At 41.5% G+C, this 21,189-nt stretch overlaps 1 protein-coding gene across 6 annotated transcripts in view; it reads right to left on the reverse strand.

Moving 5' to 3' along the window:
• SYNE2 (spectrin repeat containing nuclear envelope protein 2) overlaps positions 1-21,189 on the reverse strand; it is a 297,352-nt gene that overhangs the window by 227,590 nt on the left and 48,573 nt on the right. For 5 of the 6 annotated variants that reach the window (XM_045565891.1, XM_045565887.1, XM_045565883.1 and 2 more), the window contains exon 3: positions 427-488. In XM_045565891.1, coding sequence (XP_045421847.1) covers positions 427-488 — 62 coding nt within the window. Of the gene's footprint in view, positions 1-426; positions 929-21,189 lie in introns of those variants that run through there. The other variant, XM_045565877.1, reaches the window with a different exon arrangement.

The following is a 21,189-nucleotide window of genomic DNA, read 5'->3' on the forward strand; positions in this document are numbered from 1 at the left end:
TCCGCCTGCCTCGGCTTCCCAGAGTGCTAGGATTACAGGCGTGAGCCACCGCACCCAGCCAGCTTCTCATGTGTTGAGAGAAAGAATAACAAATACATCAAAGCAAGACCAAGGTGATTTTGGCAAATTCTTTCAAAAAAAAGACATTCCACAGCTTTTTACATATCACTGGTGCCATTTTTTCCCTTTTTTTTTTTTTTAATTTTTTTTTTTTTTTTCATAGAGGCAGGGTCTCACTCTTGCTGAGGCTGGTCTCGAACTCCTGAGCTCAAGCGATCCTCCCGCCTCAGCCTCCCAGAGTGCTAGGATTACAGGCGTGAGCCACCGTGTCCAAACCGTGGTGCCATTTTTTAATGTCCTCCTTGGGGCCAAAACTGAGGGAGTAAGAAACACATTTATAACTTACTTTGCTCTTTTTTTCCTCACCTTTGCCAACTGTGAGTTTATCCAGCAGGTGAAGGTTTTCTTCTGAGTGTCTTCCTGTTTGGCTATCAGAGAAAGGACAACAGCAGTTGTAAAACGAACAGCCCAGAAACCTTTTGAACTCGTCAAAGCTTCAAAGATCTGTCACCGTGGGTATGTGCACGTGTTCCACAAGCTTACAAATTTTCTAGGACTTAGTCTAAATTTTCGATGTTCAGCCAAGTAGTATTTTAGAAATAGCATGTTGATAGAAGAATTTCTTTAAAAGCCACAAGTTAGCTTACAAGAGAAAATGGTTTTTAATATTTTTTATTGACAAAAGAATTAATACCCCACACAGCCTGGACAGTACTGTGCAAAGAATTGTGAAGAACAAGAAGTATTCCTAACCCAAAAGGACTTGGAGTCTAAGCCAAAGCCATGTCGTAGCTAAAGGTAACCCCAGAACATCTGAAGATGTTCTAAAAGGCACATACAGTCATTGCAGTTTAGTCTTAATGTTTATCATGAAAATTCATCATGGAGAATATATTGCCACTGAATGAACTGTAAACGAGCTGCAATTAGTCAGACAGACCTGGATTCAAATCCTGTTTCTTTACGGAGTAGCTGTGTGACCCTGAAAAGCATCCTTGTGTGATTACCGCTGGGGGTGGGGAACCTGTGGCCTTGGGGCCACATCTGGCCTTCTGGATCCTTGAGTGTGGCCTTTTTACTGAATTCAAATTTTATAAAAAAAAATCCTTTCGGCCGGGCGCAGTGGCTCACACCTGCAATCCTAGCACTCTGGGAGGCCGAGGCGGGTGGATCGCTCAAGGTCAGGAATTCGAGACCAGCCTGAGCAAGAGTGAGACCCCGTCTCTACCAAAAATACAAAGAAATGATTTGGACAGCTAAAAATCTATATAGAAAAAATTAGCTGGGCATGGTGGCGCATGCCTGTAGTCCCAGCTACTCGGGAGGCTGAGGCAGTAGGATCGCTTGAGCCCAGGAGTTTGAGGTTGCTGTGAGCTAGGCTGATGCCACAACACTCACTCTAGCCTGGGCGACAAAGCGAGACTCTGTCTCAAGAAAAAAAAAAAAAAATCCTTTCAATAAAGGGATTTGTTATGTGAAGTTTGGATTTAGTCAAGGGGCTGCACTCAGGGATCTGGAGGGCCTGAGGCCACGGGTTCCCCACCCGTGCCAGTGGGCACACAGCAAACACATAGAAGGGTTGGCTATTACCCTTATTAACTGGGCAGGAGTCAAGGGGAAGATCTGATCACTCAGAGTATTTCTCTCCTTCCCTTCTGGGCAAGAGGGTGCTCCACACCAACACTATGCCTCTCTCTGCCTTCCTCCCCCCAGCTTCAGCAGGCACCCCCAACTCTGAGGTCAAGTGTTAGTTCTGCACACAAGGACTGAGCTCACATTTCCCCAGACCTCCTCACCCCAATGGACGGGGATGAGTGTAAGCCCAGACACTCATTCCTCCCTGTGCCCAGTGTTCACATCCTTGCCACCACACTGAGCTCAAGTTCACCAGGCTTCATCTCATTATGCCCTTTATCCCTGCTTATGTCAGTCAACACTCATGCACATGCACACACACACACACATGCATGCACAATCACATATGCACACATGTGTGCATGTATACATATGCATACATGTGCATGCACATGCACACATGCATATGAGCACAAATGTACGTGCACTCCCTACTCTCAGTCCCTCTCATTTCTCCGATTCCCATATGACTGCATATTCCTTCATTTCTCTAATCTCCCACCTCTCCTTAACTCCTGAAACCCTTCCACTGAGGGTGAAATCCATGGTGCACCATCAGCAAACCCCTCCATGCCCAGTACCCTCTCTGGTGTTCAGGGTTTGCCCTTCTGCTCTCACTGAGCCCTGGACCTCCTCTGACAACACTGCTCCCACTGCAGCCCTCTCAAGTGGCTAATTGCTGCCTCTCGCAGCCCTGGTTCCTCACTCCTCACTGCTACCTCCAGACCACGCTTCACCCTCCGTCCCTGAGAAGCTCTAGCTTTGGATTTCATGTCATCAGACCATCCTGGCTGTCACAGTCATTACCTATCTCTGTCGTTCCCATCATTTCTCAAAGATTTTAGCTTCTTCCCCATTGTCACTCTCTTCAATACAACTCCTATCTAATTCTTGGCAATTTCGATGAATCTTCCAATCTCCTGCCTCTCGGTTTCCTTAATTCCTCTTCTCCAATGCACTTCTCTTCTGCCCTGCCTCAAATGCTCACTGTCATGGTCATGCTCCAGATCTCGTCATTACTAACAACTACAACTCCTCTACAATCTTGATTTCAGATATCTCCATTATGTTCACTCCCTCTCATGCCCCAGCGCCAACAATTCTTTGAGCTCATTGGCAACTCCCAGCCCTCAATTCTGCCAGTTTTTCACCATCCCTCACCCCTGTGATATTCTTCCTTTCATCCTTATCCATCTTAAGTTCCCTGACCAATTATTACCAACATTCCCTTGCACCTCCTGCTTCTGTGGCATTGGCCAGGCACTGCATGACTACTCTCCGCATGCTTGATCCCACACACGCTGCTGACTGTGGCTGGAGAAAAAACTCCAACGGTGCTGACCAGTCTCACCAGCACCCGCCAGGGGCCCTCAATGCTGCCCAGCTGTCACACCATACTGCCCTCTCCCTCCCCCCAGCTGGCAACTTCCCCCTTTCTCCTTCTTTCACTAACATCTCATACCTCTTTCCCCATCCTCACTCTCAGCTGAGACTTTGTTTCCCACTCAGCATCTAACAACCTACCAAAGCACTCTGCCTCCAACCTGTTGGCACAGATGGACCACCCTTGCTCGGACCTAGCGCCAATCCCTTCACTCGTACACTAGATCCCAGCCCTTGGCATCTACTCAAGGACATTCTGCTCCTTTCTCTTCTGTACCATCCTCTTCACACACACACGCCCCCGACAACTGCCATCGGTATACATCCACACTGTTAATTCTCCCATCTGAAAACAAACCTCTCTTGACCCCCACTCTCCATTAGCCATCCTTCATCTATCTGCCCCAGGAGTCCATGTTCACTGTCTGCAGGTCCTCTCATTCACGCTTAACTAAACCCATGAGAATCAGGTCCTCGCCCTTCCACTGCAACTGCTCTCTCATCACAGCCGCCGTGAATCAAGGTCCTCTACAACCTTCTCTCGCTAAAACCAATGGTCAGTTCTCAGCCTCCACTGCACCGGACCAACCAGCAGCTTCCAATGCAGATGCTCACTCTCCCCTGCTGCTTCCAGGACCCCCACTTTCAGTTTTCCTCCTACCGCACTGGTTGGCTGCTCCCTTTCCTTCACACTCTGTATCTGATGCCTCAGGAAATCCTGTTAGGTCCACCTTCAAAACGTGTCCGGGATATGACCACTCTCTCCAGCTCTACCACCACCACCACCACCACCACCCCCCGGGCCAAGCCACCATCACCTCCACCAGGATTACTGTAATAATTCCCAACAGGTCTCCTTCCTTCTAGCTTTGCCCTTGAAACACCATTCTCAACACAGGAAACAGAGTGATGTTGCTAACATGTTCATTCAGATCAGGAAGCTCCTTTGCCAGCGCAAGGGCTCTTCACGTCACTCCCCGAGATGGCTACAAGGCCCAGCACCATCTGCCCCTTGTAGTCCCCCACTTGCTCATTCCGCTCCAACCACTCTGGCCTCCTCTTTGCCTCAAACTCTCCAGGCCCACTCCCACCTTAGGGCTTTTGCACAGTTGTCCTTTCTTCCAGAAATGCTCCTACTACAGATATCCACAGGCACACTCCCCCACCTCCGTCAAACCCTGGCTCACACACCTTGTCCATAAGATCATTCCACTTAAAACCCTATTGTCCTGCTCTATTTTTTTTTCTACAGCACTTATACCTTTTAACATTCCAGGTAAGTTATTTATATAGTGTTAATATGTTTATTGTTAATGTCTCACTCTCCTCCCAGGAGAATGCAAGCACCACACAGACAAAGATGTTTTGTCTGTGATATGTCCCACGTGCCTAGAAGAGCCTGGCCCACAGCAGGCCCTAAATAAATATTCGCTGAAATAATAATCATGTTATTGCTGTTGTTGTTATATTTTGTTTACTATACTGGTGGCATCTACCTTTTTTAAGTTTATGATCCTTACTTTTAAATGCTAATACATTGTTTTCCTTTGACTCTTCCCATTCTCCCTTATTAGTCTCTACTTAACACTCATAATGGGCTGAAACTTTTGGTATTTGGACTGCAATATGTGTAGAGGAGATGGCATCTAATTAAATTCTCAAAAAATTTTAAAGTTGATGAGAGTTCTGATTGAGGAACAGAAGAAAGGCTGGCTGCATAAGTTTATAACTGTCTTTAAGTATTGTGACTGATCAGAGATTAAAGATGCACTGAGCCCCATGGGAATTTTTTCCTTTTTTAATCCATTTCATTTTTTATGCATTACCAGCTTAAATTAGTTATAATCCAGCGACTTACACTTTGTAGGACACTCAATAATTGTTAGCTGAACTAAACTGAGTTCTGACAAGTCAACTGGATAATTTAGGCTTTTGAGAGTTATTGCTGTTTTAGATACATTTCCCTTAACAAAAGAATTCCAAAGAATCACAATTTTGTTCTATAATTTAAAATGGAACTAAATCTCCTAGAATCTTTGAGGTATGTTTTCATTATTTTTCCCCTGCTATCAGTACATGATAAAAGAATAACTTTTAAGCATGTATTAACGCTTAAAAAACGTATGGAAGGCTAATTTTGTTTATCAATAAAAAAAACTAGAGAACAAGTTTTTATGATTGCAGAATCAAGTTAAATGCACATGATGTACACACACCAAAGTCATATGTAAAAGCGTGGAAAAAACTACCCATTCCTGGCAATAAAGCAGAAATTCAAAGTAAAAATGAAATAAACAACAATACAAAACCAAAGGGGACTCTCTTCCTTATCTTTAAGGGACCAAGAGAGATTTTTCTTTCTACGTGATAAAGTGTGAAGAACTAATCAGGAATACGATTACCAGGTCCAAGAGACAGAGTCTGCACTAACTTTAGGGGAGTTATTGGGCAGAGCACCATTAAATAACCTTGAAAGAGATGAAATACACCGCAAACGAAGTGCAAAGAGAGCATTGTGTGCCTAAAAAGTTCTAGCATGCCATGTCCACCTGGAAACCTCAGCCATTTTGAATTATTTCCAGATAAGACGAGGGATCATTTCATTTCCACATGATCCCAGACAAAAGGCATCTTGGTACTTTCCTAGGCTGAGAAAACAGGCAGCAAAATCAGGGCTCTAACTGAATTGTTCAAATTGAAGCATCTAATGGGAGGTTGGACTGAAGAACATCCCCTGACAGAGACATAAACTTGAATTTAAAATAATCTAAACTTTTCTAATGAAAACCTGAAGTTATCACTGTCCTAATTTGATTAAACTCTAATAGAACAAGGGAAAGAAGAAAAACAAAAAAAAACAATAAGAGAAGCAGTCAGAACAAATTCCCATAGGTAATCTCCAGTTAGCAAAGGAAACAGTGCACAAATGAAATCTTAAGAGAAAGATTTAGAAAGGAATCTTCATGGCTTTTAACCCATTGTCCCAACTTACAGAATGCCTCTTCATCCTGGAAATCAGAACCCTTTAAGAGCAACAAGGACCCTTTGCTTAATGGCAAACAAAGATGTCCCAGGTACAATTAAACACCTTTGTAGCAACTCAATTAAACGGTTTCATATGTGCCACTCTATTTATCCCTTGACACACTTTTCTCACATTTTCATACTGCCGTATCCTGAATAACATTATTCAATGGGAACCAGAGCCAAATAGCTCACCCTATGGCAGGATAAGTAACCTTTTGTTCTTTTCAAAGGCTGACCCATTGGGGAAAAAATAATTGAGAGCCACGTGCTTAAGCAACTTAATAAAACTCTTCTTCTTAGAATGGCATGTAGAGAATAGGACCTTTTAATCAGCAGATGTTAGGAAAGAAAAAGAGCGAAGAAATAAAGAGAATAATACAATCTATTACAATGATGAATTTCTGTAAGAATGCTAAGGAAGGGAGAATGAGAAATTCTCTACCCTGATTTTTAAGGCAAATAAGAAATATATATAATGCAGGAAATTGTGGTCAGTGAATTTTATTCTGGCCCATAGAAGTATCCTTGATTGTTCTTGAAAAATATTGAATTTGAGAAATGAGGCACAGAAGGCAAAGATTTTTCTCTGGGTGTCATTACCATAAAAATACATTTAATCCCTGAGTTTTGTTCTTATTCAATCTGCCTTTTGTGAGCTGACAGCTCATATCCTTAGCCAGAAGGGAACTAAACTGAAAACAAATTGAGTTAAGCTAATTAAAGGGTGTGGATTTTTAAGTTCATTATAAAACTACCTCGGCTACCATGTGTCAGCAAGGTCCATTTTCATCTAAAATGTTGACTCCAGGAGTCCTCCCCTATGGTAAGAGTTCAAAAGCAGTTACCCCGGGCTAAGAATCACTAGCTTACATTTTCACTTAAACACAGATGTAGTATCTCCAAGAGCCTGCTCTATTGCATGAGGTCACTGAGAAAGCCTTGCAAATTCCTATCCAGGAATTTGTCTTCTCCTTCTATTATTGGATCATGGATAACAGGTTTACTGCCTATGGCCCCAGATTCCTTACTTTGATCTTTCACTCTCCTCATTAAACCCTTTTGATCATTCCCTAATTCCTTACTGAATAAATGATCAATTCTTAGCCTAACATCCTAGGTCATTCACAATTGGACTCCAATCTACTCTTTTCTGATTCATCATCTTCCACGACTTCGTTACCCATATCCTATTTCTCTGGCCAAACTAGCATATCTACCAATTCCCTTTCCTGCATTGCCATGCTATGTACCCGCTGGAACGGCCACTCTTCCCTGCCTCTCTCTGCATTCACAGAAACCCCCACACCCAGAACAATGCTTTATACACGTGGGCATTGGATCCACATTTGTTAAGACACACCCTATTCAAAAGTCCCCTTTCCTAAAGTGAAATAGAAATAATCTGTTCTAGCTCTGGTCTCTGACAATACTGTTGGATCTTTTCTTACTATTCTTGTTATTACCAAGTAATCTGCAATACTTATAAAAAGTTTTCAAACAGTACATAGGGATATAAAATACAAATTAAAAGTTAATCTTAGAGCTGGGCATGGTGGTGTGCCTACAGTCCCAGCTACTTGGGAGGCTGAGGCCCAGAGGATCTCTTGAGCCCAGGAGTTCAAGTCTATAATGCATGATGACTGCATCTGTCTGTGAATAGCCACTGCACTCCAGCCTGGGCAACATGGCAAGACCCCAACTCAAAAACAAAACAAAAGTTAATCTTGACCTTCCCTCAACACTCCATTTTTCTTCTTCAAAAACAGCATTAATTAATGTGTATACTTCTAGATTGAACATGTAAAGAATATAAATTCAAAAAGGCAAGGGTTTGTTTTTGTTGATCACTGGGTCCCTAGCTCCTAGAATATAGTACCTCACAAGTAAAAGACATTCAGTCAATATTTGTTGGACAAATGAATTTATGTATTATATATGTATACTGAATGAATATACATGACACAGCTTCATTTTTTAAACTGATAATTCAAAAATCAAGATTTATCTATACTACTTAAAGTTAAAAGCATCTGCTACACTGGAAATTTGCAAAAAGGAGATCATAACCCTTCAAAATATATAAATATAGAAGAGAAAAAATATATCTAACCAATAAGAAGAACAAAGTAAATATATATGTGCTGACGTGGATATATTCTTAAGTGAAAAGGAACAAGTTGTAAAATAGTATACTTACTATGATTGTATCTGTATTTTTATTAAAGAATAACTACATGTACAACCTGTTTCCACCTATGGTAACCTCCACCTGTTGTGTGTGGTTTCTCTCCTATTCACTGTTGTAAGAACCCTGAAGTTCAACTTTCATGCTTTTGTACTTTTGCTTCCCCTTAGCACAGTGCTGTATAGAAAAGACGTACTTGATAAATATTTGCTGATTGAAAGATTTAATAAATATTAAAAGTATTGAGGATCAAACTGACTTGTAATATGAAGAAAAAGAATTTACTGGCAACGGTGACAACAGGCCGATGTCTTATCCTAATCCTTATCCTAATCCTTAACAACAATTTCTTTCTTCAGCTAATAAAATGCCTTGAACAAAAGGGCATTACGAAAAAAGCACTGTTTTTCTGTACTGCTACTCCTAATACTTCACTCATGATACCAAATGTGTGGGTCTTTCCCTCACATTAAGCAATTTTCCAACTCCCTGGACAGCAACTGTTACCCAATCAGTTAGAACACGGACTGCCTACGCCAGTGCAGACCCCACGCGTTAAGGGCGCAGTCCCACAAGACTGCCCCCCGCCTCAGATGACAATTGCAAGTAGACGGTTCCCAGGCTGCCCTCATTTCTATCCAACTTGGCTGTACATCGGGGGTCCCAAGACCCTCTCCTCAGGTTCAAGATTTGCTACGATGGCTCACAGAATTCAGGGAAACATGTTTGCCGGTTTATTGTAAAAGATAACGATAAAGGATACAGATGAACAGCCAGATGAAGAGGTACACGGGGCAAGGTCTGGAAGGGTCCTGAGCACAGGAGCTTCGGTCCCCACGCAGTCGGGGTACAACAACCTCCCAGCACATGAATGTGTTCACCAACCGGGAAGGTCTCCAAACCCTGTACTTCAGGGATTTTTACAGAGGCTTCATGACATAGGTATAATGGATTATTAATTTAATCTCCAGCTCTGCTCTCTCTTCAGAAGATGGGGGAGGGGAGGTGGGGCTGAAAGTTCCAAATTTCTACTTGCGGGTTGGTCTTTCCAGTAACCAGCCCCCATCTGGAAGTGATCCAAGAGCCCATCAAAATTCACTTCATTAGAATAAAAGACACTCCTATCACCCAGGAAATCCCAAGGGCTTTAGCAGCTCTGTGTCAGGAACCCAGAGCCAAAGACTAGATATGAGAACAAGAGAGGCTCCTAGCATCTCTATGGTTCAGGAAATTACAAGGGTTTTAGGAGCTCTGTGCCAGAAACCAGGGGCAGAGACCAAATATTAATATATATTTCTTATTATGTCACAGGCAGACACTAATGAGACACTGTTGCTATTCCCAAAAACAATACTGTCCACTCACTGTTAGCCAGGAGAGACATGGGAAGGATGATAATGAAATTCAAACAATAACGCAACACATTTTAGCCATATGTTCCAAATGCCACCCCAAAGAATCTTCATCAGGCTGTCATCTGATAGGATGGGAACTAAAAATATAAGGCCACCTCTTTGATTGTTTCTCTTGGAGATAATAACAAACAGAAATAAATAAAGAAACTAATTAAGGGAATAAAAACACACAGACACACACAATTAAATCAAGAAAAGCCTAAAATATGTGAAGCATAAACAGGAAAACTCTGTTACTTAACCACAGAAGGGGAGACTATTAACTAACAGAAAGGAGGGGACAATTTACAACACATTTTCTTACAACCACCCACAAGCAAGCAAACAAACAAACAAGAAAGGAAGGAACACAAATAGCACCAAGACTGAGCTCTCGCTTATGGAACCAGGAAAGTGAGTTTAGGAGGTAACTCCTGGCTAACGTAAGTACAACCTCAAAATGATGTTACTTCACATATTCCCCCTGCTGGAGAATCCATGTTGTCACCATGGAAAAACAGCACTTGTCTGTCAACCTCAGCATCCCAGAACTGAGATCATGCTAGTCTACCTCCTACCTCTCCCCAAACCGGTCCTCACCCATGTTCCTATCTCATGGATTGGACACACCTATCCTTGACACCTCCCATCTTCTATCACCCTCAAGTACAACCTACCACCAAATCCTGCCAGATGTGCCTCCATGTAGCTCTGGTGTCCTTGTCTACGTCTCTCCACACCCCCACCACCGCCCACTCCAGCCTTCCCAGTCAACCTACCACCAGCTCTGGCCTGGAAGGCTTCCACGGCCAACCAGGTCTGCTCTGTGCCCTTCCAATCTGTCCTCCACTTCAGCCAGTAAACCTGACCACATTACTCTTTTCACTCTTACACGGTTTCTCTCTGCTCTTAGGATCATGAGCAAAATCCTTAACAGAGCTACCACCGAGCACGGTCCACCCTCGGTGCACACTACTGTCCCCCACGCCCCAGGCTCCAGCCACTTCTGCCTTCTTTCAGGGCCTCTACAGGCTGAGTTCCTCCTGCACAGGCATCTGTGCCCTTCCCTACACCCTTGCCTAGTAACTTCTAGTCTCCCGTAGGTGTCAGCTCAATTGCTGCATCCTAAAGGTGACCGAAGTCAACCTAAGTCTTTCATTTGCTTTCAGAGAGTCATGAGGGGATTCCCCCCTCGTGCCCGAATTTAGCACTTATCTCAATGTGTGATCACTGACGAGGCTGAGAACACAGGATCCCTCTGCTGGATCCCCATATCTGCCTCTCGCTAGCTGTGTGTCTCAGTCTTCTCATCTTAAAATGGGGATAACAGTGTACCTACTTCTTAGAGTTGTTAGGAGGATTAAGTACCTCTATAGACTTAGATCAGAGGTCAGCAAATTATAGCCCAAAGGCCAAATCTGATCTGCTGCCCGTTTTTGTAAATAAAGTTTTATCGGAACAACCACACATCCATTGTCTGGGACTGCTTTCATGATACAACAGCAGAGTTGAGTAGTACGACAGAGACCATATAGCATTCAAAGACTGAAATATTTACTACCTGGCCCTTTATAGGAAACATCTGTCGATCTCTGGCATAGACTATACTTAGGCTACACAAATAAATACAGATGAATCTTGAAAACATTATGCTAAGTGAAAGAAGCCAGTCACAAACTGCCACATGTCCTATGATTCCATTCCTATGAAATGTCCAGAATAGGGAAATCTATAGAGACAGAAAGTAGATTAGTGGTTGCCTAGAGCTCAAGGGGGGAATTGGGGAATGGGGGTTGGTGGTGGCAGGATTGGGGAGGGTGACAGCTAAAGGGTATGAGGTTTCCTTTGGGGGTGACAAAAATGTTCTAAAATTAAATGTGATGGTTGCATAACTCTGCAAATAGACTTGCAAATAGTTTTTACTATTGAATTGTTCATTTTAAATGGGTGAATTACATGGTATGTGAATTTTATCTCTAACTGGATCTTAATAAAGCTGTTCCTCCAAAAATAGTAGCTAATATCTACGAGATCATTTGCTTACTCTCTGCCTCCTCAGCAGCCTGCGGGCCCCTGACAGCGTGAGACACTCTGGCTTCGCTCCTCACCTCGCCTGCAGCACCCAGCCCAGCGCTATTCATGCTGCAGGAATTCAGAAGGTCTTTGTTGAATGAATGGTTAAATGGCTGGGGGTGGGGGGAGCAGGGGTTTGATGTTATTTTTCCCCAATTAATGTGGAGATTTAAGTAGTTTGTTGGGAAAATATATGACATACAATCAGTGATTTCTACTTTGGGCCTTGGCATGGGAATCCAGCAACTTCGTGTTGCCACACGAGTGAACCACACCCTTGTGTAAACACCTGAGATTTTTACACTGAGGCTTTTGTTTCCAGCCCCACAGCTGGAACATAGCTCCCAGCTCTCTGAGTAAGCAAGTCGTGTCTTTCTAGCCCATGAAAATGAACCCACAATATAGATAAAACGCTTAGAATCTCGATGCTAGGCGTCTCTCCTTTTTCTCACCCTCCTCTGACTCGTCTGAGTTGCTCAGTAAATATCTGTGGAATGGATAAATCAAGAAATGACTACATTTCTTTTAACATATATTTGTTATTCCTTCCTACGCTTTATCTACCCCATAAAACTGTGAATGTTTTGCTTTTCAAAAATCAAGACGTGTGAGCCTGAACACCTTCTACTGGCGCAGCAATCCCAGCACCTCTGACTTATGACTGCAACGAACCAGACTGAACAGAAGAGAGCTGTGCTGTGATTTTAAGTCCAAGATTCTCACACTTCAGCCTGCCGGCAAATTACTCAGCGTTACTGTGTAAGTGCAGGTTTCTGGATCCCAACTCCCAGAGATTCTGATTCAGGCCTTCACATACCTCACTCTGAAAAACATTTCTCTAAATCAATTGAACTGATTCACGTGTTTAACTTATTCTTGAGACAACAGAAGGAAACAGGAAGGGCCTGGCAAATATAGTAATGAAATAATAAACTCTGAGATATTAATGTAATGCATCTCAAAATAAATCTACTACAACGTATTGGTATCCTAAGACACACTTGGAGGGGCACTCAGAAGGCTTGCTGGAGCAAGTGGAACCTCGAGGGTAAGGAGCCATGATGCTATTTCATTAAAGCCTGGCAACAAAGTGGTAAGGTAGGCATTTTATAAATAAAAAGCTGTAGCTCCCAGAATATGAAGGATTTCTACACACTCATTCAATAAAACATTTATTGAAAGCCTACTATGTCTTGGATAATGCGCTTTCGATTTCACATCTGATAGTGGAGAAATTCAAATCCAGATGTGTCTGATTCAAAATCTATAGGCTTTTCATTATAATTCAAAATCAGTTCAAATGTCAAATCCATGGCCACTCCAGCTACCACCCCTCTCTCCTCCCCTTCAAACCCAAACTTCTTCAGAGAGTTGTCTACAATGGCTGTCTTCACTTCCTTACCTACCACTCATTTCTTAACCCACTGTAAGCTGGGTTGCCCCAATCACTCCACTAATTCTCAGCTAGGCCACTTACAATATTCCCATTGCTGAACTTCTCAGTACTTACAGGATATCTTAAAATTTGGTTTTTTTATACACATACACGCACACACACACACACACACACACACACACACACACACACACACACATATATTTTTAGAGATAGAATCTCACTTTGACACCAAGGCTAGAGTGCTGTGGCGTCATCATAGCTCACTGCAGCCTCGAACTCCTGGGATCAAGTGATCCTCCTGCCTCAGCCTTCTGAGTAGCTGGGACTACAGTTGCATATCACCACATCCAGTAGTTTTTCTTATTTTTTTGTAGAAACAGTGTCTCGCTATGTTGCCCAGGCTAGTCCAGAACTCCTGGCCTCAAGCAATCCCCCCAAAGTGCTGGGATTAAAGGCATGAGCCACACCAGGATATCTTAAAACTTCTGACACTGTTTCCTGCCCTATTCTTCTTGAAATACTCTCCTCTGATTTCATAATACCACACTCACCTGGTTTTCTTCCTACTTCTCTGAACATCCCTTCTCAGGCTCTGCTATGGGCTTGTTTTGCTTTTTCTATCTCTGTAATATTCTGCCAGAACCCTTCTTCCTTTTTCTCTAGAAATTTTCATCTACTCCAATGGCATAAATTCCCATTGGTATACTAATGACCTCCAAATCTTCACCTTCAGCCCAGGTGTCTGTCTGTCCTGAGCATCATGTCTGTATGTCCCATTGTTGTCTGGGTAGCTCCATTCGGTTATTCCACAGACACCTCAAACTCAACGTTTCCAGAACTGAGTTATAATCTCTAACCAATGCCCTCCCTGACCAAAGTTGTTCTGCATTTTTTTTTCAGTGAATGGTTTATCATCCACTGATTTGCCCAAAAGTAAATGAGTCATTTTTGTTGTTTCCCTCTCCTTCAATTCCCCATACCCAGTCATCAAACAGCCCTGATACCTGTTAGATATCTCTTGAATATCTATTTCTCTGCATCTCCACTGCCCCCTCTATATCAGGACTGCCTTCTCTCTCAGCTTGACCAACATAACAGACTTACACTGGTCTTTCCACCTCCACACTCACTCCCTTAAAGACTACACTCCACGGCGCTCCCTGGGGGAATTTCTAAGAGCACTTCTGTCTCAACTCAAAATCTTCCCATTGCTTCTCCTTGGTCTTAGGAAAAATTCCAAACCCTTCTATGTTTACATGACTCAGGAGCCTCGTCTCTTCACATTCTCCTCCAAACTCTAATCCTTAGTCTTACTGAACGTCCATTTCCTTAATATGCCATGTTGACTCTCATCTGCTCACCTGCTAATATCTTTTAGGTCAAAGCTTAGGAATCACTTCCTCTGGGAAGCCTTCCCCAGGTCTGGGGCGGGGGGGGACCCCTGCTCCATACCTCCACAGTGCCAGCTCTTCCCCCTCTTGCAGCTCACATCACATGACACTGTAATAGTCTGTGTGCTCATGTGATCACTGTAATCAGAAGATACGTTTTAGAAGAGTAAGTGCCAGGCACTACTCCATGTGCTCAGCATAGCACCTTGTACACAAAGATGTTCAAAAATATTTGTTGAAGCTGGGTGTGGTGGCTCATGCCTATAATCCTAGCACTTTGGGAGGTGGAGGCAGGAGGATCGCTTGAGGCCAAGAGTTTGAGATCAGCCTGAACAACATGGCAAGACCCATCTCTACAAAAAGTAGAATTATCCAGGCAGGATAGTGCACACCTTCTAAGTATCTGTAGTCCCAGATACTTACGAGGCTGAGGCAGGAGGATCGCTTGAGCCCAGGAGTTTGAGGCTGCAGTGAGCTATGATGATGCCACTGCACTCTGGCCTAGGCAACAAAGGGAGACCCTGTCTCCAAAAAAAATAAAAAAGTTGAATAATGAATGAACAAGCAAAAAGGGCTCTAAGAATAAGTTAATCTATACCTAGAAAATAAGGCATAACAAGAAATGGAATAGTATTCTCTTACCTTAAAAGGAATCCTAACTTTCCCTCCCTGATGTGCCTGATATCTCTGTTACCCTTCACAGCAAAATTTCTTGAGAGCTTTGGTAAGTCACTATTTCTACTTCCTCATCTCCCAATCTCTCCTCAACACGCTCCAGTCCAGGCAGGCTTCCACCTCCACCACTTGAAGGCAGCTAACCTGTGACAGCCACCAGCAAACCCTCTGAGCCCAACCCAGTGGGCACTTCTCTGTACTTATCTTACTTGGCTGCTCTGTGGCATCCAACACAGAGGACCACACCTCCTTCTCCAGACTTTCATCTAGGGGTCCCAAGCCATCGCACTCACCCGGCTTTCCTTCCTTGTTCCTGGCTACTCTTTCTCAATGTCCTTGCCTTGCTCCTCCTCTTCCACTTGCCCTCTAAACACAGAAAGACCCAAAAGGTCTGCTCTTGCTACATGCTCCATGGATGACCTCATCCGGTCCCTGACCAGCTCAGGCCACCTGCGCCCACCACAACGCAGCCCCACGAGCCTTCCTTTGCTCCGTGAATTCACCAAGCTTGCCTCCACCGTAGAGCTTTTCTTTGACCTATTGCCTCAGACTAGAATGCTTTTACCGAAGGACACCGCTTTGTGTTACTCAATCGCTCCTAAACTGTTCCTCCTCAGAAAGGCCTTCTCTGATCTAAAGAAGTCACCCAGGCACTCTGACATAAACCCATTTGAAGCTCCTGCATAACACTTACCATGTGCTGGTATTTTTCTTGATTACCATCTAGTCTAATTTAAATAGAAGCACCGTGGGCATGTGAAGCTTGTTGAAGTTGTTCACCTGAGCAGTCTCCTACCTAAATAAAATAGTGCTTGACACAAGGTAGCATCTCAGGAAACATTTGCTGCATGAATGAATCAACGAACAGATCTACCGATATTCATAAAACTCATAATTATGAGACGAAGTGGTAAATGTGAATTCACCTGTACTTTTGAAACATTCTGTTTTGAAGACATCAAAACCCCTGGAAGTTCTGCCAATAGAACATTCAGACTGCAGCAGAGATACACAGCAGAACTAGTTCTCACTATTAAACACCCTACTGAACTAAAGAAAAGGCCAATTCCAATGTTTTGGAAAGATGTTAAATGTTTCTCAGATTTGAGAAGGGCTGTTTGTGTTCTGCATTTGAGCCAGGAACCCTTCACCTCGTAACATGTCCCCGCTGAGGAAATTGGTCATCCCCTGCGCGGTAAAGGCAGGGACCAGCGCAGGACCAGTGAATGCTGCTCCACCCACGGACGAACGGCGAAAGCATGTGGCTTCTCTTTCTGCCCTGTTCCTCCCATGCTCATTCAACACGCGTCACCGCACAGACCCTCAGTGGCCCTAAGAGATTATTCATCCAGAATCTGATGTCTCTTCTCCAAAGACATACACACTTAGAACTTCAAAAATTCCATTTCTCTGATAAATCATTCATATGCTTTTATCCACCACTTTCAAATGACTCTAAAAATACCTAGTGGCAGTAAACTTTGGCTCTCATACATATTGAGAACAAAAAAATGCAGTTACCTTTTACCAAAATTCCCTGAATGATTTAGGAAAATGAAGTCATTCAGGGAAACTGTAATCACCAATGCTGAAATCAGATGAGGGAAGTAATGTCTCAAAGAGGCACATTTAGAATGACCTCCAACTTTCAGAGTGTTACATCGTACACTAAACCCACCAAATGGTTATAAATTAATATATTATATTAACTTCTTAGCTTTCTCATTTTCAAGGTAAGATTATTTTGAGTTTTATTTTTTCCTAACATACTACTTGAAGCTCTGAATAATTACACCTCCACCCAACACACACGGATACACAGAGGCTCAGAAAATCTTGTATCTCATGGGGCTAATTAAAAAGGATTTTTATTTCTATAAGGAATGAATGAGATCTTTGTTAACCCATTTTAACAAGACTCTAAATGACCCTGGATTTATCTTGCCCTAGTTTTCAAAATGTAACTGACCCAGAATAAAGTAAGCTTATCCCCAAATTCCTGGCAAAAACAGAACCAAAGTTCCCAGAAGCCAAAACTGTATATATTAATATAATCTAAGAAAAAAAAATTTTTTTCCTGAAAAAGCCACACAGTGTAAACACAAGAGTTCTTATTTTATTTTTCATTTAATTAGAATATTTTTAAGATTATGAGGCTTTATAATACCAAGGCAAACAACCTTCCAAGAAAACACAGTGAAACGTAGTGTCAGCTACTATGATAACAGGAACTTTCTGGAAGTTTTTATATTGTTACAGTACAACACTGATAGTCAGTGAAAGGCTATAAGTTGATTATTTTCTCAGGGTATAATAATCATCTCACAAGCCAAAACAGATCCCAGAGATAATTTGCTTTTATTCATAATAACTGAGTAGTCTGAATCGGTTAGGGAAGCAAAAGTATTACCTGCTAACACATGTCTTTTTCTTACTCTTCATTCATCATTTCCATCTAAATTCCACACTGGGAATTTTGCTGCAAAGGGCTAGATATTCCACCCAGAAGCCTTTTATTAATCCTGTTCCTCTTTCTAAGACTTCACATGGTTTCATCCACTCACAATCATAATAAGGTAGAATAGATTTTTCACTCAGAACCACGACACTAAAGCACTATTGAGCTCCAAAACCTCATAGACACATCTCACTGCCTCACGTCTAAAGGAATCATGCTTCCACCCTACCTGACAATTTTCGGAACATGGAACAGTTCTTCTAATGCAGAGTACGTTATAGACCTTTGTTTTTTTATATTGGAATGGCCACTCAGTTATTCATTATGCAATTGTTTATTGAAAGCCTAAAATATACACAAACATCATTGGCAATAAAGATACAAGAGTACTATATGCAGAGCGCCTAAAATGTACTTGGAGATGCTCAGGATTACTGAACGAAGTGATTTGCAAAAAAGAGAGGAAATTCAAGGATTAGAAATAATTACATAAGGCTCAGTAAGAAGACAACAAACTCCAGGGAAGTTCTGACCAAATTGTTTCATTTTTTACAGTGAGAGGAATATGTAACTCACCTTGCAAATAATGTTACATAGGGAAAATTTTTACTCTTCATCTCCCTAAAAGTGAAACACGAAAAGATAATCCAGATATTTTCCTTCCTATTTTGGTTGAATTTGTACGATAGATACCAAAATTAGGAACATGACCCTATCCAGTTAAAGACTTCAACTCATCTCATAAGAACGATTGATTATATTTGCACCCCAGGCTATTTTCTCACCTCACATGACATCAAGGCACACCTAGACTACGTGCTTCTTGAAGGTGCTCCCATTTATTTTCGTTTGTACCTATAACACCTAGCTCACTGTACATAGTTGGCACTCAGCGTTTACCAATAACTAAATAAAATTAAACATGGCGCCTCCATTAAGAAGCTTGTAACCTAACCCACTAAACAGAGATAACATTTAATGCTACTAAAAATAATACACAAATTGAAAGCCTCCCTTCAGATGGATACTCAGTAAATAATGAATAAATTTAAATGGAGTAATAACTCAACTACAGAGACTCACATTTCACTACTGGGCTCTACCAAGTAATGATATCTACGCAGACGATACAGGGGATTTTTTAATCTTTTAAAATATGTCATCTAGATGATAACGGTATTAATAAAACATATGAGCATTGTCTGAAATGACACAGCAAACTGGGCTGAATATGTTTTTATACAGGTTCGTGTAGATGGTTAACCATTCACCAGCATGTTGGCAGGACTGCGTGAAAGTTAACTCCTCCCATGGTGGCAAAGCTAACAGAATACACACTCCTTCCTGGTTCTGTGCCTAATTAACGACAGCATTCTATATCTGGATATTTCTGGATATTGTTTTTCTAAAGCATTGGACAACACTGTTTTTGAAACCAAAATAATTTTCGCTTCTATTATGCAAATTTATTATGTCCTATAGACCAACAAATTATATTTATTTGGTAAGAAAGAAATAGCTTAAATCTCAAATATGGAATTGCCTATAGTTGTCATTTAAAATTTCTCAAGAAATGATAAATGCTTGAGGTGATTCATATTCCAATTACCTTGATTTGATCATTATACACTATATGCCGGTATCAAAACATCACATGTACCCCATAAATATATACAACTATTGTGTACCCATAATAATTTTTAAAAAATTCTCAGAATGACTCCACCTAAGCTGCCGATTTCACTCATTACTATCACTTTCAAATGGGCCCTCCCCCGTGTCATGTTTTTAATCTTTCCATAGCACAGGAAGGTCTCAAGAGTTTTTTTATAAAGTACCTCTTATCTGCAACAATTTATTTTAAGCACATTGATATTAATAATATTTAATGGCCTTCTTATTTGATACTATTATACTTAGTAAAAACACATTAAATAAAATTAATAATTTGTATACTATACGTGTTACCACTATCATCCCAAACAGCTCAGTTTCAAAACCTTGGAGCCTCGCTACCTTATTCTCCACACTCAATAGTTGCAAAGTCCTGTGGAGTCTTCCCCATTAAAGTTTTCATATCTGTCCCATACTTTCATACTCACTGCTATAACCCTAGTCCAGGCAAACACTACCAACACCCAGATATTTGCAAATGCTTCCTAACTGGTTTCTCCAACTCTACTTTCCCGCCCTTTTCCAGTCTTCCTATAGCTCAAAGCCAGATTAATCCCCTAATCACAACTCTGACCTGTGACCACATAACTCTCACTGCCTAAAAGCAAAAACCCCAAAGGAGCTGGGTTTGAATTCAACTCCCTGAAGGATCTTAATATCAGAAATACTTCTGAAGGGATTCCTACTTTGGTCTCAAATTACATTGAATGGCAAAGAAAATCCCTTCCAACTTTAAAATCCTGTGATACTTTTTCCAACTTTACCCCTTACTACTTTCATAATCACATCCATCCAGTACTTCAGAAAATTGTTCCCTGGACATACCTTTCCCACCTGAAGGGCTCAGCAGAGATGTTTCAGACAAAATACACAGCTTCTGTTTTCTTATGATAAAAGGGAAGGAAGCACCTATCGCTTTGCCACATAAGAAACTCAGATGGAAAGATTTGAAGGAATTCTATAATGGACATCTTGGTAAAGCAAATAATTTTTAAAGACAGCCATTTATTTATCATTTTAATAGCCTGACTTTCCATATCTCAAATTTATCTAAAATGTGGACCATCCAGAGTCATAAAAAATGCACTAAACTAAAATAAATTCCATTTTTTACACGAACCTGCTCAAATTCATACATATCATTCCTTTCTCTTCCTAACCATCCAACCATTGCAATGCTATTTGCCTCACTAGATGTGGAGAACATAAACATCTACCTACAAAAACTACTCTCAAAATCCCTTCATAAAGATATTTTCTCAAGTATCACACAAAGGATGAACAAAAGGAAAGATGAAGTCACCTGCTTATTGCCCTCCTCTATGAATTTCAGCAAAGCACTTCTTGATTTCCAGGCCTTGATTTCCATATGGAATATCTGCTTTTGTAACATATCAGTGATGAATCATCACATTGCAATTCAGACATTTTAATATTTTCTTGAGTGTATTATTCTCAGGGTGTTGCCACAATTATTTCACCTTAGATTAAGTTTTTGATAAAGTTAATTAGGCCATTCTATCTGCCTCTAAAAAACATTGTGAAACAAAGAGAAATAAAAACTTTCTTAGGAGCAGTGATCCTGAGCCTCTCATATTACATGAAATCTCTTCTCATATTACTCCAAGGATCACTGAGCACATGTGAATTTTATGAAATGCAGGTCTACTTACATGGTCTACAAAGCCAAATGCTTTTAAGACCATTGCCAACAGCCTTCAAGTCAGTAATACTTCACGTAGATAATATCGCCTATCAATTCTTTTTTCCCAAATAGCTAATAATCCTGTCATGAAACCAAAACTGCCTTTAGAAATATATACAAGTTCCTTCCT

The sequence above is a fragment of the Lemur catta genome, chromosome 1 (genome assembly GCF_020740605.2).
Source record: "Lemur catta isolate mLemCat1 chromosome 1, mLemCat1.pri, whole genome shotgun sequence".
NCBI classification, from domain to species: domain Eukaryota; kingdom Metazoa; phylum Chordata; class Mammalia; order Primates; family Lemuridae; genus Lemur; species Lemur catta.